Source organism: Thalassophryne amazonica, chromosome 14 (genome assembly GCF_902500255.1).
Source record: "Thalassophryne amazonica chromosome 14, fThaAma1.1, whole genome shotgun sequence".
Taxonomy (NCBI): Eukaryota; Metazoa; Chordata; class Actinopteri; order Batrachoidiformes; family Batrachoididae; genus Thalassophryne; species Thalassophryne amazonica.
In genome coordinates this window covers 43,777,068-43,799,803 of record NC_047116.1, presented here as the reverse complement: position 1 = coordinate 43,799,803, position 22,736 = coordinate 43,777,068, and the positions used below count along the sequence as shown (strand labels likewise).

At 40.9% G+C, this 22,736-nt stretch overlaps 1 protein-coding gene across 1 annotated transcript in view; it reads right to left on the bottom strand.

Annotated features, from left to right (window-relative positions):
• epha3 (eph receptor A3) overlaps positions 1-22,736 on the bottom strand; it is a 357,435-nt gene that overhangs the window by 67,633 nt on the left and 267,066 nt on the right. Inside the window, exons 10-11 of the mRNA XM_034187249.1 lie at positions 16,455-16,580; positions 7,772-7,957 (exon numbers count right to left, since the gene is read on the bottom strand). Coding sequence (XP_034043140.1) covers positions 7,772-7,957; positions 16,455-16,580 — 312 coding nt within the window. The remainder of the gene's footprint in view (positions 1-7,771; positions 7,958-16,454; positions 16,581-22,736) is intronic.

The window sequence follows — 22,736 nt, the reverse complement described above, 5'->3', positions numbered from 1 at the left end:
GGCCCCAAATATGCCAATGTGGCTCAACTGTGTTGGCGGCAATTTTTGCCACCATGAATGCATCCATGTTAAGTAAATAAAAACAGCCCAAAAATGCCACATCTCAAGATGTAACAATGAGTGACAATTGGTTAATATTTCACAGATCCAAAATTAATTGGAGTTCAGTCCAAACTGTATGATGACACTCAATGACAAATTTGTGCCGTAAAAAGAGATGGAAGCATTACATTTTATAATAAATACATGACTCTTTGGGACTTTACAGTAGTGGCTAAATTCACTCTATGGTTGACTGAAATACTGTCTGTGTTAAATGTTCCTTTCATACAATATATTCTAGGATAGGTTCCAGTACCCCTGCTGACCTCAAGAGGATTATCATGAATATATAATGAACAAAATGCCAAGTACAAGGCTGCAACACAACTATGTGATCTTCAGGATTGTTGTATGCTTACATATTTTCTATAACCGTGTAGACCTCATTACAAAACTGAAAAATTGATATTTAATTGGGAACCACTCATCAATAATCACTCATCTTCAACTGCTTATCTGAGATCAGGTCGCCGGGGAAACAGCTCTAGCAGGGGACCCCAGATTTCCCTTTCCAGGGCCACATTGACCACCTCTAACTGGGGGATCCCGAAGTGTTCCGAAGCCACTGTGGTGATATCATTTTCCACCTAGCCTTGGGTCTTCCCTGGGGTCTACTCCCAGATGGATGTACCTGGAACACCTCCCTAGGGAGGCACCCAGGGGGCATCCTTGCCAGATGCTCAAACCACCTCAGCTGGTTCCTTTCAATACAAAGGAGCAGTGGTTCTACTCCGAGCTCCCCATTTCAGGTGCTTGTACCCACAATCTAGTTCTTTTGGTCATGACCCAACCCTCATGACCATAGGTGAGAGGAGGAACAAAGACTGACCAGTAGATTAGCATAGCTCCCTTTTCGTCACAACAGTACGGTAGAGTGAATGCAACACCGCCCCTGCTGGACTGATTCTACGGCCAATCTCATGCCCCATTGTTGTGACAAGACCCCGAGGTACTTGAACTCTTTCACTTGGGGCAAGACCGCATTCCCTACCTGGAGTAGGCAATTCATTGGTTTCCTGCTGAGAACCATAACGAGTCAGACTTACTGCCGAGCACCCGAACACAGCTCTCGCTTTGTGAGTACAGAGATTGGATAGCCCTGAGAAGCGACCCCCTCACTCCATACTCCTGCAGCAGCTCCCACAGTATCTCCCGGGGTATCCAATCATACACCTTCTACAAGTCCACAAAACATATGTAGACTGGATGGGCATACTCCAAGGCACCCTCCAGGATCCTTGTGAGAGTGAAGAGCTCAGTTGTTTGATTGGTTGTTCCACAACCAGGACGGGAGCCAACTCTGAAATTTTATTCATTATATTTTGAAAGTATTTGCCAATGGACAAATGGGTTCAAAAGTTGTGGATTTGGTGCACACGCTTGCTCCATCTGGGTTTGGAATGGATAACTGCCACAAGTGAAGAGTTAAGACATATTGGGTCCATGAATGAGGAAAAAGTGGAAAATGACAAGCAGAATGGGGCAGTTTCAACAGTAATACACTCATTGTATTGGACTCTCATTGCAAAGAGGAACCTGAGCTTGTAGACAAACTGTCAGTTTACAGGAAAGCCATGTTCTCATCCTCATCTATAGGTGTGAATGTTGGGTACTAACTGAAAAAAAATTGTAGATCCAAAGAACCTTAATTAGTGCTGTTCACAGGTTTGCAGGATACAATACTGGGTTCAGGTTGTGAGTTCTGACATCTGGAAGCAGCTCAAAGTAGAATCACTACTCCTCCACATAGAAAGGAGCCACCTGAGGTGGTCTGGCATCTTAACTGAACATTACAGTCTCGAGATGTTCTGGAGGCATCTTAAATAGGATGTGTGAAACTGACAGACCCTGAGACCCTGACACAAACTCAGAATGTACTGGGGCAATTGCATACATCCCATTTGGCACTGGAAAGCCTTGTGATTTTCCAGGAGTTGGAAAACAAGACTGGGGGACCAGGATGTTTGGGCTACTTCAGCTAAGCTGGTTCCATATAAAGTGTGAAAATGGATGGATGGTCAGCAAGCAAAACAGAAAAAATGGTTCAACAAGTAAACTGTACACACTGGAAAATCTACTGGATGGGGTATTTACTTGGGACAAAAAGAAAATGAAAATGGAAGAAAGAAGTACTATCCAAAGTCAATACTATATACTTAATGCAGCATACTGGTGTGTGTGTGTTGTTTTTATTTTTTGTGATTTTTTATTTTGTTTCTTTGTTTTGTTTAAATTTTATGTTTGGAGATTTGTTCATGGTCCATTAAATGATAAATGGAAGTAATTTTACTCGGCCCCAAAAAAGAAGTCATAATTTAAACATGGCCATACACACAGTTAAACACCAACCACAAGATTCATCCTTCGAAGCCTGTGATGGATTGCTCAGTTTACCAGTGGATGGCATTTATAGTCACAGACGGGAACACACTTCCCGGTACTCCTTCCTGTTCTCCATCAGCTTTTCTTCCCTCCTTCTTTCTCTCACCTCAACACTGGCAACAATGCGGAGTGCCTCGGTTGCCTGACTGGTGTTTAATACGTACATACCCAAGTCTGGATGTGTGTATATGGGCATGAACATAAGCAGTGCATGCATGTGTGTGTGTGTGTGTGTGTGTGTGTGAGCAAATGTGCTGCCTGTGGATCTGCCAAAAGCAGCAGCAAGGTAAATGGGGTGTGAAAGTCTCAGGATTATTAAGAATTAACAGGAGCACCTTAATAAATCAACTGACAGCAGTGTGTGTGTGTGTGTGTGTGTGTTAGCATATCAAATGGACCTGTGAAAACTATGCCGATATTCATACGGCTGTAACTCACCCACATATGTTCGGGGTATCCCTCACATTCACACAAAACACAGGAACTTGCAGGACTGGATCCTGGGCTTCACCAGTATCAAAAAATAGAAAATGAAACCACAATCCCTGTGACTAACATTCATCACTGAATGAAATTTAACAAGAAAAGCAGTATAAATGCTGTGGTTACACTTCAGATGGTATTAAACCTCTCGCCTGCGGTCTTGTGGGACGGGTGGGGCCGGAAGCTTGATGACTTACTTCATACAGGTTCCACTTTAGCTACTATGTTGGAGCTACTAATACATTAATATATAATGTCAAGGCTGCAAGGTTAAATTTGTAGCTTGTTTGTAGCAACTGGATTTCAAAACTGTGAAAAGAAAAAAAATATATAATTTTTGATAACTACAGTTCATCCGCCCCACCCCCACCCCCTTTATGAGACTGCCAGAATTACAAGTACTACTGCAGCACCCTTAGGAAGTTTGTATTCCTGTAGAAAATTGGGAGCTTAAGTAGATTTCTCATGGATGGTTGTTTGTGGGTGTTTGAAGGTGGGAAGTAGAAAGAAGTGTACTTATGTTTTATTATATTATTATTTGAATATAGTATTCCATATTGTTTAAAAAAAATCTGTTTATGATCAATTATATGAAAATAAAACCATTCCTATTAAACAGATAAAATAAGCAGAACATTTAGAATATTTGAAAGAGCGAATCAGTATCCCACCTCCTGAACAGTTTATTTAAATCTGAACTCACAGCAAATATAAGATTTTATTCAGCTTATGTACTTAATGAAATGCAGAAATAGTGGGAAATTTGTTGGTGTCATCAAAAAACTGATTTTAGCAAACGTCTCGTCAATGTTGTCAAGTGAAAGTCAGTCGTAAGGAACACTGACAGCATGACTTTCACAGTACAAGTATATTTGCTGGGATGCTGGTATTAAACATTTTATTGTGAAACAGTGCGAGCAACATGAACTATCTGATGTTGTTTAACTTTGCTACAAGTAACAGTGAGCCATTCCATCTTGGAAGTGCAAATGTTACAATGTTAGTTAAAAAAAAGGTTTCAAAATAAAGGTTTTGAAAATGAATCCCACAAATTTTTCATAATAAAGAATGTACATCATTGTACCATGTGCCATAGAGATATGCGAGCCACATACCCACACACAGACGCTTCTTGCTTTATAGATAAATAAGATGTAGACAGAGCAGCTCTCGCAAACATTTTAAGAGCAATGAGGAAAATGTTGAGATTGGTGAGACCACAAAATATACAATATACACTACATTTTGCTTTTGCTGGGTCTACTATAAGGTACAGTGCCTGTCCACAATGACACAAAATGATAGTTCATGAGAAGCTAAAGTGGAACTAAATGTACAACTACTTTGTGTTTGAAGTTTCTGGCTGTTGTCTTTTATACACATTCATTAGGGAAGGTTTTTAGTCCTTTCAGCTGCCTCTGGTTGCTCTGGGTCACCACAGCAGATCCAGTACACATCCGCATTGGGATTTGGCTCATGTTTAACACAGGATGAACTTCCTGATGCAATTCCAGTTCTACATGGAGAAACATGCTCACAGCTCCTGGTGTTCCCAATTGGTCTCCAAACCAGGCACTAATCAGGACCTACTCTGCTTTACGTCTGAGATCTGACAGCATCAGGAGTGCTCAGAGCGATATGGCTGCCATTATTCAAAAAACAGAAAAAAATCTCCAATACGTTAAGAAGTGAAACAACACTCCAGAGGGACTTGGAAGAATAATGGAACACAGAAGAAATGAAGATAAAGAAAGTTAACACAAAGGAGACAGAATGAGAGGAATGGAAAATCAAACACAACAAAGTAAGAGTAGAGGAAGTTATTCAGGTTGTTTTATATTCTTCTTTTGAATAACTACACGGGCAGAGCTCCTTAACAAGCCCAGTGCCGCAGGGAGAGATAGGGGCCGGTCCCACTTCTCAGCGACAAAGTTCAGGCTCATTATTTCTCTTTTTCTGCAGTCATTCCTTTTTAAAGAGACCTTCTGTGTGCTAATGATAGTCTTATAAAGAGGCCCAGAGGGGAGCAACTCAGAGATATGGATTTATGGATTTATGCCTGCTTTGGACACAGGCTTTGATCAGAGCACATTGATCTGCAGAGATTTACACCATGGTAACTGAATAAAACTGCAGCGCTCTTTCACAGAAGTGTCAGCCACTTTAGTGCCATTTGTCAAAGACATTAACAAATCAGGAATCGGTAAAACAGCTCTCTGGAGATACCAGAGCTGTTATTCGGTGTGAATGCAAAAATATCGACAGCATATTTTTTGTTATCTTCTCGTCTGCTGTATTTTATTGGTAGTACAATTTAAAGCACCTATTTTAATTGCAAAACTGTCATTCATATTATGTGAAGAACTGTCTTATGAGTTATGAATTAGGGTATGTAGGCCAGATATGTGCTCAATGTCTGTCTATCTATCTATCTATCTATCTATCTATCTATCTATCTATCTATCTATCTATCTATCTATCTATCTATCTATCTATCTATCTATCTATCTATCTATCTATCTATCTATCTATCTATCTATCTATCTATCTATCTATCTATCTATCTATCTATCTATCTATCTATCTATCTATCTATCTATCTATCTATCTATCTATCTATCTATCTATCTATCTATCTATCTATCTATCTATCTGTCTATCTATCTATCTATCTATCACTAAATATAAATGTTATGTAACACAAGTTACATTTTTGCCATTAAATATTGATAGCTTCTGTTAAACTCCTGCAATTTATATGAAAATCAGATATAAATCAGAATACTATATTTCTGGAATGTAAGTCACACTGGAGTATCAGTCATATCTATCTGTCATGACTGGACTTGTGTGATATTTAATTTTGGGTTTTATTCCCGCAACCAAGTAAAGCTTGTTGTACTTCCACTTTTGAGTCCTGCAACTGCATCCAGCCAGTTCGTGTCTCAGATTCTGACACTACGATCTGGCAAATACATGGACACAGCGTACTCCGGGCCAGTCCACTTGGTGCTGCATGCCCAAGGATAGCAGCTGGCACAGCAAGAAGACAAAGTAGTGGGTTTGTGCTCTGGCTTCAGCGAGCTGGCAAAAGGCCATGACACAGTGGTGGCCACAATCGGCCCTCAGGTTGGGCGCCTGATTGACAAACTTGATGCTGACATGCTCCCGGCAACATAACCTGAATCAGCCCAGCCCAACCTGAATCTCAGAGTTCTAGCTGCCGGGTCCTTCAGCAGGGACTCTGCCCACTGTTACTGACACTGATTTTTGTAACCAGCTCTCCCATTCAGAATGCTTTTCTGGGGTGTCAAGGGATATTAAGCCTTCATGAGAACTGCTTTCCCGTCGGACGGGCAAAGATTACTCATGGTTTCTCACCTGTCTGGAGAGCGAGCGCTTGGGCTATGGCCGAGTGGAGTCGCTGGTTAGTGTCCTGTGAGTCACTTGCCCGCTTCATCCATGCTCTACAGCTGGTGTTTCAGCACACTTTACACACGAGAGAAGTGGCGTGGTCTTTGATAAAGTTGAGACAGGGCTCGTGGAAGGTCTTGGACTTGTTCCGCATTCTCGCTGCATTCTCGCTGCTTGATTGGAATGTGCCAGTACTGATGGATGTCTTCTTTCAAGTATAAAGATATAAGATAAAGGATATAAGATAAATGACCAGCTGATATCCAAGGAGTTGCCAGAGGATTTGGACTCACTCATTGCACTGGCAATCAAGATTGACAAGTAGCTGTCTGACAGATAGGGGGAGGGGGGCAGGACCTGCACCCACCAATCGCCATCCAGCAGGAGTGGCATAGTTCTCTCTTGTCATCTTTCCAGTCCTGCCATCCCCAGCAACTCTAGAGTCGGCTCAGAAGAACCCATGCAGCTGGGTCATACTCGTCTCTCAGCAGATAGGCGTCTTCAGCGTCAACAGGAGGGACTGTGCTTTTACTGTGGACAGCTGGGTCACATGATCTCAGGTTGCCATGTCAGGGGTGCCACCGCACCCCCATATATTGTCTGTCATGTGTGTGCCACCCACAAGACCTCTAACCGGAGCAACAAGGGGGAATTACTGCCGCTAACGTTACCCAAGAAACCATGGTCTCACATTGCTATGAACTTTGTTACAGGCCTTCCGGCCTCACAGGGCAAAACTGTTGTGTTGTCAGTGTTAGACAGTTTGTCTAAAATGGTTACTTTTATTCCACTGCCCAAGCTACCCTCGGCCCAATAAACAGCCAGGGTTATGTTGACTAATGTCTTCAGACTGTACAGCTTTCTAGAGGATATCCTCTCGAACCAGGGACCTCACTTCTTTTCGTAGTTTTGGATGGAGTTCTGCAGGCTTCTTGGTACCTCGGTCAGCCTCAGTTTCCACCAGCAATCTAGTGGACAAACCAAACGTGTTAAGAGTTGGAGAAGGGGCTTGGGATTCTCTCCTTGGAACACCCAGCCTCCTAGGCAGATAAACTGGCTTGGATAGAACTGGCACATAACAGCCCTGGGTACTGAACCTTGCCTGGCAACAAAGTAAAGCTTTTTGGACTTCCACTTTTGTGTGTGAGTCCTGCAATTGGGTCCAGGCATTTGTGTCTACAGTATCATGCAACAAGATGCTAAATTAATGTGAACAATATAACAGGTTTTTAAGAATGTAAGATTTGAACTGATCCAACATAATTGTAAAACAGAGCATCAAATATACATCAAGAAGATGAACATTTTTTATCTGCAAATCTATGATTCATGAAAATGAATTTTACAAACAATAATCTCCTTCAGTATACTGTAACAACAGTGTACTTACTGCGTGTTACCACCCCTTCCAGCCTGATGATGTTGGGGTGATCAAACTGTCCCATTATTGATGCCTCGGCAAGAAAGTCCCGCCTCTGTTTGTCTGTGTATCCACCCTTAAGTGTCTTTATGGCAACGCAGATCTCCTTCTTACTGGGCAGCTTCAGGCGACCACTGCAGACTTCTCCAAACTCACCTAAAGACACAGCAATAGAAGGTGTATAAAAACTGTTCACTTGCATGCAGGAGGGTACATTTCCAAAATTTTCCATTAAAAAAGCGACAATCCCAGATCCCCTGTATCAAAATTACTCTTCCTTCTACTACATCCAGAACAAAAATGTGATTTTATAATATATATTTGTCTTGAGTATGGCACCACTCAACTCAAATGTTCCATGTACAGCAACAAGCAAAATGTGATTGGGGAGAGCTTGTGGTTATGCATTTCTTTCATTGTGTGTTACTCCATAAGGCATTGTATATGCATATTGAGCATGCTCATATAACATGATGTCATAGCTCAAACATGCAGATCTCTTGCTCTGTCCAGCACAGTCATTTCCCATAGCAGCTCTGGATCAGAGAGCATGGGTCATACAATGGGTATGAAACAAGGGGGTCTGGAAGAACTTAAGCCAGAATAATTACTACTTGTCTAAATAGCAAACGCATGCCAATTCTTCCCTGCTCCGCTCACTTTGCAGTCCTTCAGCAGTGGACAGACAATCCAGGCCAAAACACCAATTTATGTGGTCAGTCGGTGAAAGAAGATGTTAGTCTAACAAGGCCTGATTAGGGACACTCATTCCTTTCCTGTGCTGAGTAGACTGAAGTATTCCACTTTGATGTTAAGGTTTGACCCATGTAAGCAGAGTGGGCTCTGTGTTCTGTCATCTAACATGCAATCACCAATTGGCAAAGGGTTCAAAGTCTTGTTAACATGTTTAATAAAGACAGATGGGGACTGAAAATGGGGCAAAGGAAGAAAAGGTATATATGCTACATTGTGAGGGTCTTAGTTTCACAAGACGCACACAGTTGGGTGGTATAGCAGAGCGCCGGTCAGGTCGGACAGAATGCTATGGTACTGCATGTCACTGCTTCCAGCACTCTGGGTCATGATTGGCACCCACCCAGGCAGACCACCAGTTCATCCCCACCTCCTGAAATAGCCATTATTCTGTCACAAGCCAGGTGATACGTGGGGTCCCTTTGAACTGGTCATGCTCAGAGAAACATGCCACATTGCTTTACTGTTGTAGGTGACGTTCTGTCACAATGAAATGGTGTGGGTTGAAACATACAAAAATGTATAAAGCTGAGTTTCTTCGAAGTGGTCTTCACTGTGAATGTCATTAGAAAACGGTCAATGCAGAAAGTATTCACAGCGCTTCACTTTTTTCCACATTTTGTTATGTTACAGCCTCATTCCAAAATGACAAGTGGAATAATATCACTGATTAATTATTTTAAGACTGTTCAGTTGATGCATAAAGCGAGAAATAAACAATTACCTTTCAGAATCCAAGAATATTTTATAATTTAAGGGGTTTGTTTTATTTTAAAACTGCTGGTGCTAGGATGACTAGGAGGTGCTTATGTGTCTCCATTTGTGGTCCAAAAAAATTGAATAATTTATCAGAGAAACTTAAGTGATGTCCAGATATTAACTGGTTCAAATATTTACACAAAGAAATGGTATTTTCTAGATATGCATTTGATGAATATGGTTGAGTTGTGTTATATGTAGATGCTGTCATATGAGAACCTTTTTTGGGGGGGGGGAGGGGGCTGTGGGGAGAAATATTTAACTTCTTTTATCTGTAGCTATGTGCTGCTGTTGTTCAGATTGTGTTGGATATAAATGTCTATGATCAGTCATATATGCCTGCTTTGATTAATTTCATACAGGGGGGTAGGCGTTGATAAGCGTTGCTTCTGCCTACGCCTTTAGGCACCATGTATTTTGTTTATTTTCTTATATTTCTTTTCGCCTTTGACTTTTTTGTTATGAGTTTGCTTGTTTGTATAGGAGTCAATTTCGGTTATGCATGAGTGCCTAATAAATTCAATTATCAATTCAAAAAAAATAAGAACAAGAAAGAACTGTATTAATCCTAAAGGAAATTATTTTACCAGAGTGCTGAAATATTATTTTTGGATTAATTTCAGTTTCATTATTTAAAATATACAAATAAGAATATAATAAAAATAAGAATTACTTCCATACATATTTTGAGTATATTCACTAAACTAATGGCAGCACTGGGCTTCCAAATTAACATCTTATTTTAAAAATTTCAGGAGACACAGAACAAGTCAGCTTTGTTTGGGATGAAATAAAACCTTTTATTCACTCCCTGGACACACATGCCCATAGCTGTCTTAAAATACAGCTAAAAACAAATGGATTATACAATGTGATTTTAATCTGAATGTAAGTATAGAGAATACTAAAACAGAGTTTGTCTCAGCTATGAAGTGTGCACATTAAAAACACATAGTGCGAATTAGCACAGCCTTCTTCAGTGTGACCTCAACTGTGAGAGAGAGACAGAAACTTGTTACACTGTTTATTCCAAGACTGATGCTGATATTCAGTTTAATCTTCAAGCAGTTTGTGCTGTTTGTTACTGTACGAGGTCTATTAGAAAAGTATCTGACCTTATTATTTTTTTCAAAAACCATATGGATTTGAATCACGTGTGATTACATCAGACATGCTTGAACCCTCGTGGGCATGCAAGAGTTTTTTCACGCCTGTCGGTTACGTCATTCGCCTGTGGGCAGTCTTTGAGTGAGGAGTCGCCCACCCTCTCGTTGTTTTTTCATTGTTTAGGAATGGCTCAGAGACTGCTGCTTTGTTTGATAAATTTTTTTCAAAACTGTAAGGCACAACTGAGTGGACACCATTCGATAAATTCAGCTGGTTTTCGGTAAAAATTTTAACGGCTGATGAGAGATTTTGGTCTGTAACTATCACTTTAAGGACGGCCCACGGCGCCTGACGGCGATCTGCGCTTCGAGGCGGCAGCGTCTCACCGTTTCAAGTTGAAAACTTCCACATTTCAGGCTCTGTTGACCCAGGAAGTCATCAGAGAACAGAGAACTTTCAGAAGAAGTTGGCATGAGGAGTTTATTCGGACAGTCCATTGTTAACGGACATTTTGTAATGAAAGAACGTGCGGGCAGAGTCACGTGTCGGGCCGGACCCGACCGCGGGGGGTCGCGATAGGAAAAACACCTCCGTTGGAAACCTTAACGGACAAGTTGGAACATGCCCAAGCTGTTAAACAATTTCTCAGTTACTCACTTGTTGAAAGCCATCAAAAGCCGCCTGAATTTTACAAATGGTTTTCAACACGGAGGTGTTTTTCCTGTCGCGGCGCACACAGATTTGCAGAGTCGTCACGGAAACAACTCGGCGAATTTGCGCGCACGTCTTCATTAAAAAATGTCCTTAAACAGTGGAATGTCCACATAAAGTCCTCATGCCGGCCTCTTCTGAATCTTCTCTGTTCTCTCACGACGTCCTGGGTGAATTAAGCCTTAAATTAGGATGTTTTCAGGTCGAAACAGGCCGACGACGACACCTGGAAGTGCTACACGACGTCCTGCTCTGTGGGAAGTCCTTACACCGACAGAAACACCCCATAATCTCTCATCAGCCGTTAAACTTTTCACCGAAAACTAGCTTAATTTCTCGAATAGTGTCCACTCGGATATTCCTCACAGGTCCAGAAAAAATGTTGATAAAGCAACGCGCGGCGTCTCGAGCAGCGTGTGAAACAAAGGAATTCAGCCGAGAGGGTGGGACCACATCTCACTCAAGGCCTGCCCACAGGGAAATGACGTCACCGACATGCGTGAAAAAACTCACGCATGCGCACGAGGGTTCAAGCATGATTGGTGTAATCGCATGTCATTCAAATCCATATAGTTAAAAAAAAATAAATAAAAGGGTCGGTTTATTATCTAATAGACCACGTATATTAAAAGGTTCTCTAGAATTCGGGCAGCATGTTGGCTTAGTGGTTAGCACTGTTGCCTCACAGCAAATAAGGTCATGGGATCGATTCCCACCTGTGGCTTTTCTGTGTGGAGTTTGCATGTTCTCCCCGTGTTTGTGTGGGTTCTCTCTGGGTGCTCTGGCTTCCTCCCACATCCAAAGACATGCAGGTTAAGTGAACTGGAAACTTTAAATTCTCCGTAGGTGCATGTGTGGGTGTGAATGTGTTTGTCTGTCTATATGTGGCTCTGTGATAGACTGGTGCCCTGTCTGTAAAAAAAGTACCCTGCCTCAAGCTCTATGACTGCTGGGATAGGCTCCAGCAACCCCCCCCCCCCCCCCCCCCCCATGACCGTTAATTGAAGTAAGCAAGTCGAGAAAATGGCTGGATGTCGAGAATGCAAAGCAAATTGAAAAGTCAAGTAAATCTAAAATTAACAGCATATAAAGGTAATTAAACATGAAACTGAGTATGAGGCTAACACAACAAGCTAACTGAAATCCAACTGTGTCGAAAACAAACTCTACAAGCAAAAGTGGTCTTAGTAGCCACTAAGACCCTGTAGAGTCTGTAAGGCTTCACAAGCAACATCATAGGCCTGTTTCTTTTTAAGTCATATTATGTCATTGTGCAAGATAAAAGATGGCATTGTGTCCCGAAAATAAGAGGTCCATCTGTCCTCACGTATATCTACCAGAACCCAAAATAATAATGGGAATTAAGAGTTTATCTCAGAATATCAATACCCTCCAGCTCAGCTTTTTCTTTTTTCTCCATCCTACAGTAAGTCATACAAATACACAAATCCAAATGCACAGTAAAAATGTATTCACAAAGGCATGCTTACACATTAATATCAATACATATGTCAATTCACTATTTTCTAAAAGAGTATCTGTGGAAAAAAGTAAATGCAGTTCACCTTGGGGCTCTACACTTTGTACGTCCCCAATTTCTACCAACTGGTAGCAAAGAAGTCTTAATGGGCTGGTACTTCTCTTCAATGGGCTCTCACAGTGCACACTTTGTCTTTCAGTCACTGGTGTGCGCAAATAGTTGTAGCAACAGGTATACGAGGCATTGGAGGCAGCTACGATTTTACAAGTATTGCATACGATTCCTGCTTCATACTTCATACGCAACTTGACTACATTTGTAGTATGTGTGAAGGGGCCCTTAAGAATGTTTAATTTTCACTGTTGCTGCATTTTGTGTGAAATCATAGTCATATCGTATATCATGTATGAGGTCTGTCCAAAAAGTAATGGGACTTTTTTATTTTTTCAAAAACTATATGGATTTGAATCATGTGCGCTTGCATCAGCCAAGCTTGAACCTTCGTGCGCATGCGTGACTTTTTTCACGCCTGTCGGTTGCGTCATTCACCTGTGGGCAGGCTTTGAGTGAGCACTGGTCCACCCCCCTCGTCGGATTTTTATTGTCAAGGAAATGGCTGAGAGACTGCCGCTTTGCTCCATGAAATTTTTTTCAGAAACTGTTAGAGACAGCCAGTTGGAAACCATTCGAAAGATTCAGATGAATTTCGGTGAAGATTCTGTCAGCGTCACATGGATTAAGGAGTGTTAAAACCTTTTTAAAGACAGCCCGCAGTGCAGGGCGCGCGGCGGACCGAGCAGCCATCGACAGGCTGGAACGACCAGATCATTTCTAAACTGCACACCGTGTTGATCCGGGACATCGTGTGACAACCACAGAAATGGCAAGAGAGCTGAACATAGCACTTTTGCGGCACAGTCCACTGTTACAGGAGATTTTGTAATGAAAGCCGTGCAGAGGATTTCGCGCGTCGGCACGGAGCCGTTCATGGCACGCAACAAAAAAAAAAACAAAAACACCTGAATATGAACATGAAAACTGAATATTCATTTATATCTACATTAAAAGATGCTTAAAGTGGCATGGGGTTAAAAGGGCTGTAATTAGGGGGGTAAAAGAAAAATGCTTAAAAAGGGATCTGGGGGGGCGGGCAATGCTCCCCTAGAAGTTGAAAGGCAAAAAAATATATGTATATTTAAAAGGTGGGGGGTCTGGTGGGGGAGCAGAGCACCCTCAGAAGTTGAAAGGTTTTAGCCATGCTCATGCTCCACCGAAGCATTTACTCAAAAAAGTCTGAAGGACCGAAATGACATGGTCAGATGCTGAAGAGCTTCAATCATCATGTACATATTATATATGTACATAACGTATACATATTAATAATAACAATGTGAGAATGAAAACATCCTGACTGACTGCAAAGCTAACATTAGGCCAAAAGCTATCGTGGTACCTGCAGTATACAAGTGTAGCCCCAGGGAGACTGATGCACTTTGTCTCTCCTATGTATGATGAAAAATGCATAGCAGAGTGTAAGACTGTCCAGTGTGGAGTCAGGTCTTAGACTCTCAGTCTGTTCTGACAGCTTTACAGTTTGGAGGACTGCTGGGAATCTGGACTGTGTGCACGTTTGGTCTCCATCTATTATGTTTGCACTCGCCATGAATCAGAATGCATTACTCTTACATCTGCACTCCAGCTCAAGTTATCATGTACATGAGAAATACAGAAGAGTGGAGAGGAGTGAGAGAAGAGGAAAAGGGAGACTAGATAGAAAAGCATGGAGACCGTGGGGTGAGATGGGCAGAAAGAGAAGAGGAAAAAAATGGAAAAACAAGAGAAGAAGGAATGTGACGAGTGGGGGAAGTGAGATGGTTAAAGGGAAGAGATTATTTTCTATCGTTACCAATTTCATTTTCATAGTGCTTTAGTGTTATTGTTGATTGTAATAGTTGGTGTTTTTTCCATGATTTTTTTTTTTCTTTTTCACATCTCTTGTTTGCTTCTTCAAAATACAAATCTTTTGAATGTTGTAAGCTGGTCAGATCGAGCCAAATTTGTACCCCCACCCCCATTTTTGATATGAGTTTTTAAATATACCTATATTGAATATATACAGTAAAGTAAGTCCCTTCAGCTTCTCTCTTGTTTGCACTCGGGGTCGCCACAGCAAATCCGAATTGAGAATTGAATTGGTACAGATTTTATGCTGGATGCTCTTCCTGACACAACTCCACAATACATAGAGAAATGTGTCAGGAGTGGGGTTTGAACCATGAACATTCCGCACTGAAACCAAGTGCACTAAATTGGACATATACAGTGTGTGAAAACAATCTGCACAGAGCCCTTCATGATGCTTTAATTAGATTCAACAATTAGACATGAATATCAATAATTAAAATAATCAAATGTTAATGTACATAGAATATATAATCGATTAATCAAATTATTATACAGATCATTGCTAAAAGCAAGAATGAAAACAGTGGAGTGGAATCTGAAGCAGACTAATTAAATGTGTCAAACAACTTAAAGGAGAAGACAGAAGAACTGACCAAAAGCTCAATCATGACTGGATCACATATGCACCTTATATGTTAGACACAGAGCCATGCAAATCCATTATTTTGGATTCAATGTTCCCATAATATGCTGTTCCATGTGGCCTTGACATTTGAACAATTCTGAGCAAAATGGAACCACTTTATCCTTGATGATCAAACAACCATTTCAGCATGTTTAATTCATATTGCCTCCAAAATGATTGAGTCTTAAGATGCAAGATTGTGAATCACTTTTCAAGGTCACCCAAGGTCAAAGGTCAACTGACTAATAGAAAGGTGATATATGACACAACATTAGTATTTCCTAGTAACCACAGTTGTATCTTGAACTTCAGTTTATTCCTATACAGTATATGAAGGGATTGAGCGTCAATCATTGCATGAATGTTTGTCCAATTTGAATAAAAACTGATCTGGTTATTTGTTCACAAATGGCCACAGATGACTTTAAAAAATATCTCTTCATGAATGACCATGTGGGATATATGGATTTACCACAATATTAAGCTATGGAACATAGTGATTTTGAAAACTGATTCCTTGTGGACTAAGACTTCTTTCAAAATTTTCTTTTTGTGTCAGTGAAATTACTTGTTCTTGTAGATTTCTCAATGTGAAATATTTACTGATTGGCATTTTTGTTTTACTCACTGACCAGTCCTTTTGAAAAATGATGAAAAAATAACTACACTATAAATTAACATCAAGTATTTGTTTGCATCATCTTGACACTAATTCTAGTGATTCACTGATGTCCAATTATGCATTTCTTGTCTGCTTTTCTCATTGTGACAGTGGCAAGTTGAATGAGTATTCCATGTCAATGAGATCACTATTTTGAAGCTGTGGAGTCTTTGCAATGACAAAGCGGCATACCCGATCAACCACGGAGCAATACCGCCATATCCACTTCCACCACTGCTTCCACCCAACTACAACATCTGATGCATAAACCAGAAGATGTCACAATAACTGAATCACTCTGCAAGAAGCCAGTTTATGAAACCAAACAACTGTTTTAATCCAAGAGGAAATGTTTCAGTTTCTCAGTATCGAAAGTGACTCCCCCAATAAGGTTTCAGAAAATCTGGATTTGCAATGGTCTGTAAGAAATTATACCAAGTATGTAAACAAATCATGTCAATATAAATTAAATCAGTGTTGAGTTGGAAGTTTTGCAGTGTAGCTTTGGTTTTAATTTAACTTGTTTCTGTCAAATAACATATAATGTTTCATTTTAAGCATGATCTCCTCAAGTGTGGTTGTCAGTCCTTACCCGCTCCAACCACTTTATCAATGGCAATGCAGGAGGCGTCCAATTCTTTGGCGAACTCATGCACAGCCTGGCTGGGGTCCTCATATGTGTGAGGGTCCACGTAGGTCCGGATACCTGGCAGATGCACTGCAGGAGCAAAAACAAGGTTGAGTCAACTACTCACAACTGTGTGTACGAAATATGTTAAGAAATGTAATGAAGTTCTACGTATATACATATCACAAAAACATGAGATAAAATATATTGTAATGACAGATGCCTGACAGACCTGAAATTCCTTTTTCCACATATTCCCGCCTGTTGAGTCAGGCCAACAATTTTCCATTAATCACCGGGTCAGATACTTACACAGTCCTCCATGGAGACTCAGGTAGTACAGTAAAACACACATTAATCACAGAGTAATCAATGTATCACAGATGGCACTGAACTGAAAAAATATGGCACATCTCCAAATAAAACTGTTTTTTTTGGGATTTATGAAAGCTTTAATCAGAAAATTGATGGCCAGATGCAAATCCAATCATGGCCATGTTGACTGACTTGGCATCAGTTTAGGAATGTAAACACACATTAAGTAACGAAGCATGACTCAGCATTTTGAGGAGACGAAAGCAAAATCTCAAAAATTAACCATTATAATAAGTGTTATTAAGTTAGATTGATATGTTTATATGAGTTAATGTGAAGATTACTCTGATGTACTCATATTTGCTTGACAAAAGGCTCAACTGCATTTGTTCTTGAAAGGGAACTATTCTATTTATTGTGCATTTTTATCTGGCTATTACTTAAATATTGCCGAGGTTTGTGTTAAACGTCCTTAAAATGCCACAGTTCTGTGACTATACGAGGTCTGTTAGAAAAGAAACCAACCGTTTTATTTTTTAAAAAAACTATATGGATTTGATTCATATGTTTTTACGTCAGCCAAGCCACAGGAAAAACACCTCCATGTTGATAACCATTTGTAAAATCCAGGAGGCTTTTGGTGGCTTTCAGTTGAGTGAGTATCTGAGAAATTGTTTAACAGCAGGGCATGTTCCAACTTGTCCTTAAGGCTTCCAACGAAGGTGTTTTTCCTGTGGCGGGCGTGACGCGCCGGCTGCGAGCCGATGCGCCAATCCGTCCGCACGTCTTTCATTAAAAAAATCTCCTTTAACAGTGGAATGTCCGGATAAACTGCTGATTCCAACCTCTTCTGAAAGTTCTCTGTTCTCTCACGATGTCCTGGGTCAACAGAGGCTTAAATTTGGAGGTTTTCAGCTTGAAACAGGATGACGACATCGCCTCGGAGCGCTGTGCGATGTCCCGCTCCGTGGGAAGTCCTTACAGCGATAGAAACAATCCAAAATCTCTCATCAGCCGTTAAAATTTTCACCGAAAACCAGCTTAATTTGTCGAATGGTGTCCACTCGGATGTGCCTCACAGTTTTGGGAAAAATTTTGATGAAGCACAGCGCCAGTCTCTCAGCAACTTCTCAGACAAAGGAATTCTGACGAGGGGGCTGGACCACTCCTCCCACAAGGCGTGCTCACAGGCGAATGACGTCACCGACAGGCGTGAAAAAACTCTTGCATGCCCACGAGGGTTCAAGCTTGGCTGATGTAATCACACGTGATTCAAATCCATATGGTTTTTTAAAAAAATAATAAGGTCAGATACTTTTCTAATAGACCTTGTACATATACGAGGTCTGTTAGAAAAGTATCGGACCTTTTGATTTTTTGCAAAAACCTGATGGATTTGAATCGCGTGTGCTTGCATGAGCAAACCTTGAACCTTCGTGCGCATGCATGAACTTTTTCACGCCTGTCAATTGCATCATTTTCTGGTAAGCAGCCTTTGTGTGGGACATGTGCTGTGCGCTCGGTGGATTTTTATTTCAAGGAAAAAGACGGAATGACTGGAGCAGCGCTGCATCAAATTTTGCCAGAAACTGGGCGACAGCCAGGTGGAAACCATTCGGATGATTCAGACGGCTTTCGGTGACTTTTTAGCCGTGTGACTATCTGAGAAATTGTGGAAGAGGTGGGCATGTCACAGCATGTCCTGTGAGACTTCAAGATGGAGGCGCTTTTGCTCCACTGTCAGCAGCAGCATGAATTTCGCCACCACTCTTTTCATGGCCAAATCTTCTGTCACAATGGAATGTACCAAAAAAGTGCTGATGTCCACCTTTTCCGCAATTTCTTGAACAGTCACACAACAGTCCCGCATCACCACAGCGTTCACTTTGGAAATGATCTGGTCATTTCAGCATGTTGATTGCCGACTGGAGCGTGGCTTGCTCTCCACCATTGTGCGGACATCTTTAAACCGGTTGTACCACTCCTTAATCTGTGTGATGCCCATAGGATCGTCACCGAAAGCTGTCTGAATCTTCCGAATGGTTTCCACCTGGCTGTCGCCCAGTTTCTGACAAAATTTGATGCAGTAGAGCTGCTCCAGTCATTCCGTCTTTTCCTTATAATGAAAATCCCCCGAGCGCACTACACATGTCCTCACACAAAGGCTGCTTACCAGAAAATGATGCATTCGACAGGTGTGAAAAAGTTCACGCATGCGCACGAAGGTTCAAGGTTTGCTCATGCAAGCACACGTGATTCAAATCCATCAGGTTTTTGCAAAAAAATAAAAAGGTCTGATACTTTTCTAACAGACCTCGTAGATACTTCTCTGCTTTAAAGAAAATTTATAGCTGAATCAGCTCATTTTAACCTTCTGTAACATGTGTCATGGAAGTCCATATATGATCTTGTGCTTGGTCTTTGTGACATGCCCACATGCTCCCATGCCCCATTCCTTCAGGAAGCAGATATGATGATCATCAGCTATCTTCCATATAGGCACAAAAGCAGGCCATTTACAGTGCATCCAAAAAATACACACAGTGCTTGACTTTTTCACATTTCCTGTTATAGCATTTTTCCAGAATCAATGAAAGAAATTCATTTATTTCCTCAAAATTCTACGCACAATACCTCATAATGACAATGTGAAAAAAAACTTTTTTGAGATTTTTGCAAATTTAATAAAATAGAAAAACTAAGAAATCACGTACATATTCACAGACTTTGCCATGAAGGTCAAAATGGAGCTCAAGTGCATCCTGTTTCCACTGATCAGCCTTTCCACAGCTTAATAGGGCAGCGCAGTCTGGTTTGAACCCTGCATGATATCATGGGATTTGACCACTTAAGGGGACCTCCGCTCCAATGAGCAATAAATACACAGCAAAACTTCACATGGAAAAATGGTGTACTGTTTGTTTTCAGCTGCAATCACCGAAGCAGTCGCAAAAAGTTTTTTTTTTTTTTTTTGGTTCCCAGTGGAGAACAAAAGACGAGGCAGACGGGAGATGTTGTGTCGGTAAGTCTTAACCTATGCACCTAACCAGAGTAGCTCAGTTCTCTTGCCTGCAAAACCGCCTCGATACGTTTGTGCTCTGGGTCATAAACAAACCACAACATATGTCCACTTTCCCACCGTATCATCACTTTTTCTTCGCATTTTCACTTTGTTTGCATGTAATTTGCTCAAAAACCCATTGAAAATGCTATGGTTTGTTCCCCGGAAGTAGAGAAATTACGTCATATGCATCATATTTTACCCATTTAGTGCCTGCCCTCAAACGGGATTGTGGTGCCCAATTGGAGTCCACCTGGAGCAAATTTATTTGATTGGACATAATTTGGAAAGGCAAATATAAGTTCCCACAGTTGACAGTGCATGTCAGAGCACAAACCAAGCACAAAATCAAAAGAATTGTCCACAGACCTCGAAGACCGGATTGTCTCAAGGCACAAATCTGGGGAAGGGTACAGAAACATTTCTGCTGCTTTGAAGGTCCAAATGAGCACAGTGGCCTCCATCAACTGTAACTGGAAGACGTTCAGATCCACCAGGACTTTTCCTTGAGCTGGAAGGGACGCAGTCAGTGAGGTGCCCAAGAACCTAATGGTCACTCTGTCAGAGCTCCAGCATTCAAGGCCAGACAGAAGCCACTCGTTAGTAAAACGCACATGACAGCTCACCTGGAGTTTGTCAAAGACACCTGAAGGACTCTCAGAACATGAAAAACAAAATTCTCTGGCTTGATGAGATAAAGATTGAACTTTTTGGCGTGAATGCCATGTGCCATGTTTGAAGGAAACCTGGTATCTTCCCTACAGTGACGTATGGTGGTGGTAGCATCATGCTGTGGCAATGTTTTTCAGTGGCAAGAACTGGAAGACTAGTCAGGAATGAGGGAAAGAGGGAAAGATGAATGTAGCGATGCACAGAGACATCCTGAATGAAAACCTGCTCCAGAGCACTCTTGATCTCAGACAGTGGCGATGGTTCATCTTTCAGCAGGACAATGACCCTAAGCACACAGCCAAGATATCAAAGGAGTGACTTCAGGACAACTCTGTGAATGTCCTTGAGTGGCCCAGCCAGAGCCCAGACCTGAATACGATTGAACATCTCAGGAGAGGTTTGGAAAATGGCTGTGCACCGATGCTCCCCATCCAACCTGATGGAGCTTGAGAGGTTCTGCAAAGAGGAATGGACAAAACTGCCCAAAGGTAGGTGTGCAAGATTGTAAGATCATATTCATGAACACTTGAGGCTGTCACTGCCAAAGGTGCATCAACAAAGTATTTAGCAAAAGCTGTGAATCATTATGTACCTTGGATTTTTTTGTTGTTATTGTTTTTAGTTTTTTACATATATATTTAATAAATTTGAAAAAACAACAAAAAAACAAACAAAAACACATTTTTTATTTTGTCTTCATGGGATATTGTGAGATTAGTTTTTAGGGGAAAAAAATATTTACTCCATTTTGGAATAAGGCTGTAACATAACAAAATGTGGAAAAAAGTGAAGTGCTGTGAATACTTTCTGGATGCATTGTAGCAGAGATCAACTCTCGTTCTATTTTTCTGCCCCAGTGTTAGGAAAGCAACTTTGCAAAAGCCAGCTGTTGGACTCACTGAAGAAGAGAAACAAGAGACAAAGACTTGAATTGTGGTCATAGGGTTCTCTGAAGGAATATCACTTTTATTTAACCTGGTAAGAATTTCAGGAAAAGTTTAAATGCACAAGAAGGTAATGTAAAATGTAAACAGAAATTGAGTGTTGTCTTACCTGTCCAGTAGATATCCAGGAAAAACTTTGTGTAAATTATGTCCAGATTTTGTCCATAGTTCTTCCAAATGGGATCTCGGGTCACGAATGATTAACTCTTTCTTTCTGTTTCACTTTTTATGACATGTTTTAGTGCTGCCACTTTCAACTGAAGGTCTATCTCCCTTCTTCAATTCCATGATGCTCAAACTGGAATATATTCCGCTGGGAACCCCCCCATCTGTGATCTATGAAATTGTCAGAAAGTATGTCATGGTGTCTTGTCTATATTTAACCCCCCCCGCCACCACCACCCTAAAAAAACACATTCCTAAACTACTCCAGACCAGGCAAATTTGATGATATCAGCAAACTAACCTCTTGAATCCTTTATTTAAACAATAAGGAACAAAATTATAATGGTGCAGAAGAAAATCCTTGCTTATTTATTTGGTCAAAAATTGAACAAAACTGCACCTTTAAATTTTTTTTTGTAAAAAATGCCTTGAAATCAATATTAACTTTGTACACTACTACTTTGTTTTAACAAGATAAGGTAGTTTATACTTTTCTAATACTTGCAATTTAGCAATCACATATATATATATATATATATATATATATATATATATATATATATATATATATATATATTAAACACACTGGCCTGGGAATGCCACGGGATCGCCCAGTCAGATGTGGTCAGTCTGACCCGGGAAAGGGAAGTCTGGGGTCCCCTGTTAGAGCTGTTGCCCCCCGCAAACCAATCCCAGATAAGCAGTTGAAGATGAGTATATTAAACAAGTATATCTGCTTTGGTGATGTCATCCAGGTTGCCATTAATCATGTTGCATTTCAAACATATGTTTATTCTAAATTCAGCTCATGATTCAGCTCCCGATAGAACAAGCTGCATTTTTAAGAATGATCTTAAAAAATGTAATTTGTGATTATTTAACCTTTAGTGGTGAGGATTTTCAGGTCTTACTGGGATCACAGTCTGATCACTCTACTCTTGCAAATGAAGCCTGTAAGATTGGTTTGCTAATGGACCGAGAAACCTCCATCTCAGCGTGGTCTCGGTCCGATTGCCGCATTCTCATATGACCAAACAAAGCAAAGACCAAAGAAACCCAATTCAGGCTTGGAAATAAATGCACTAAACC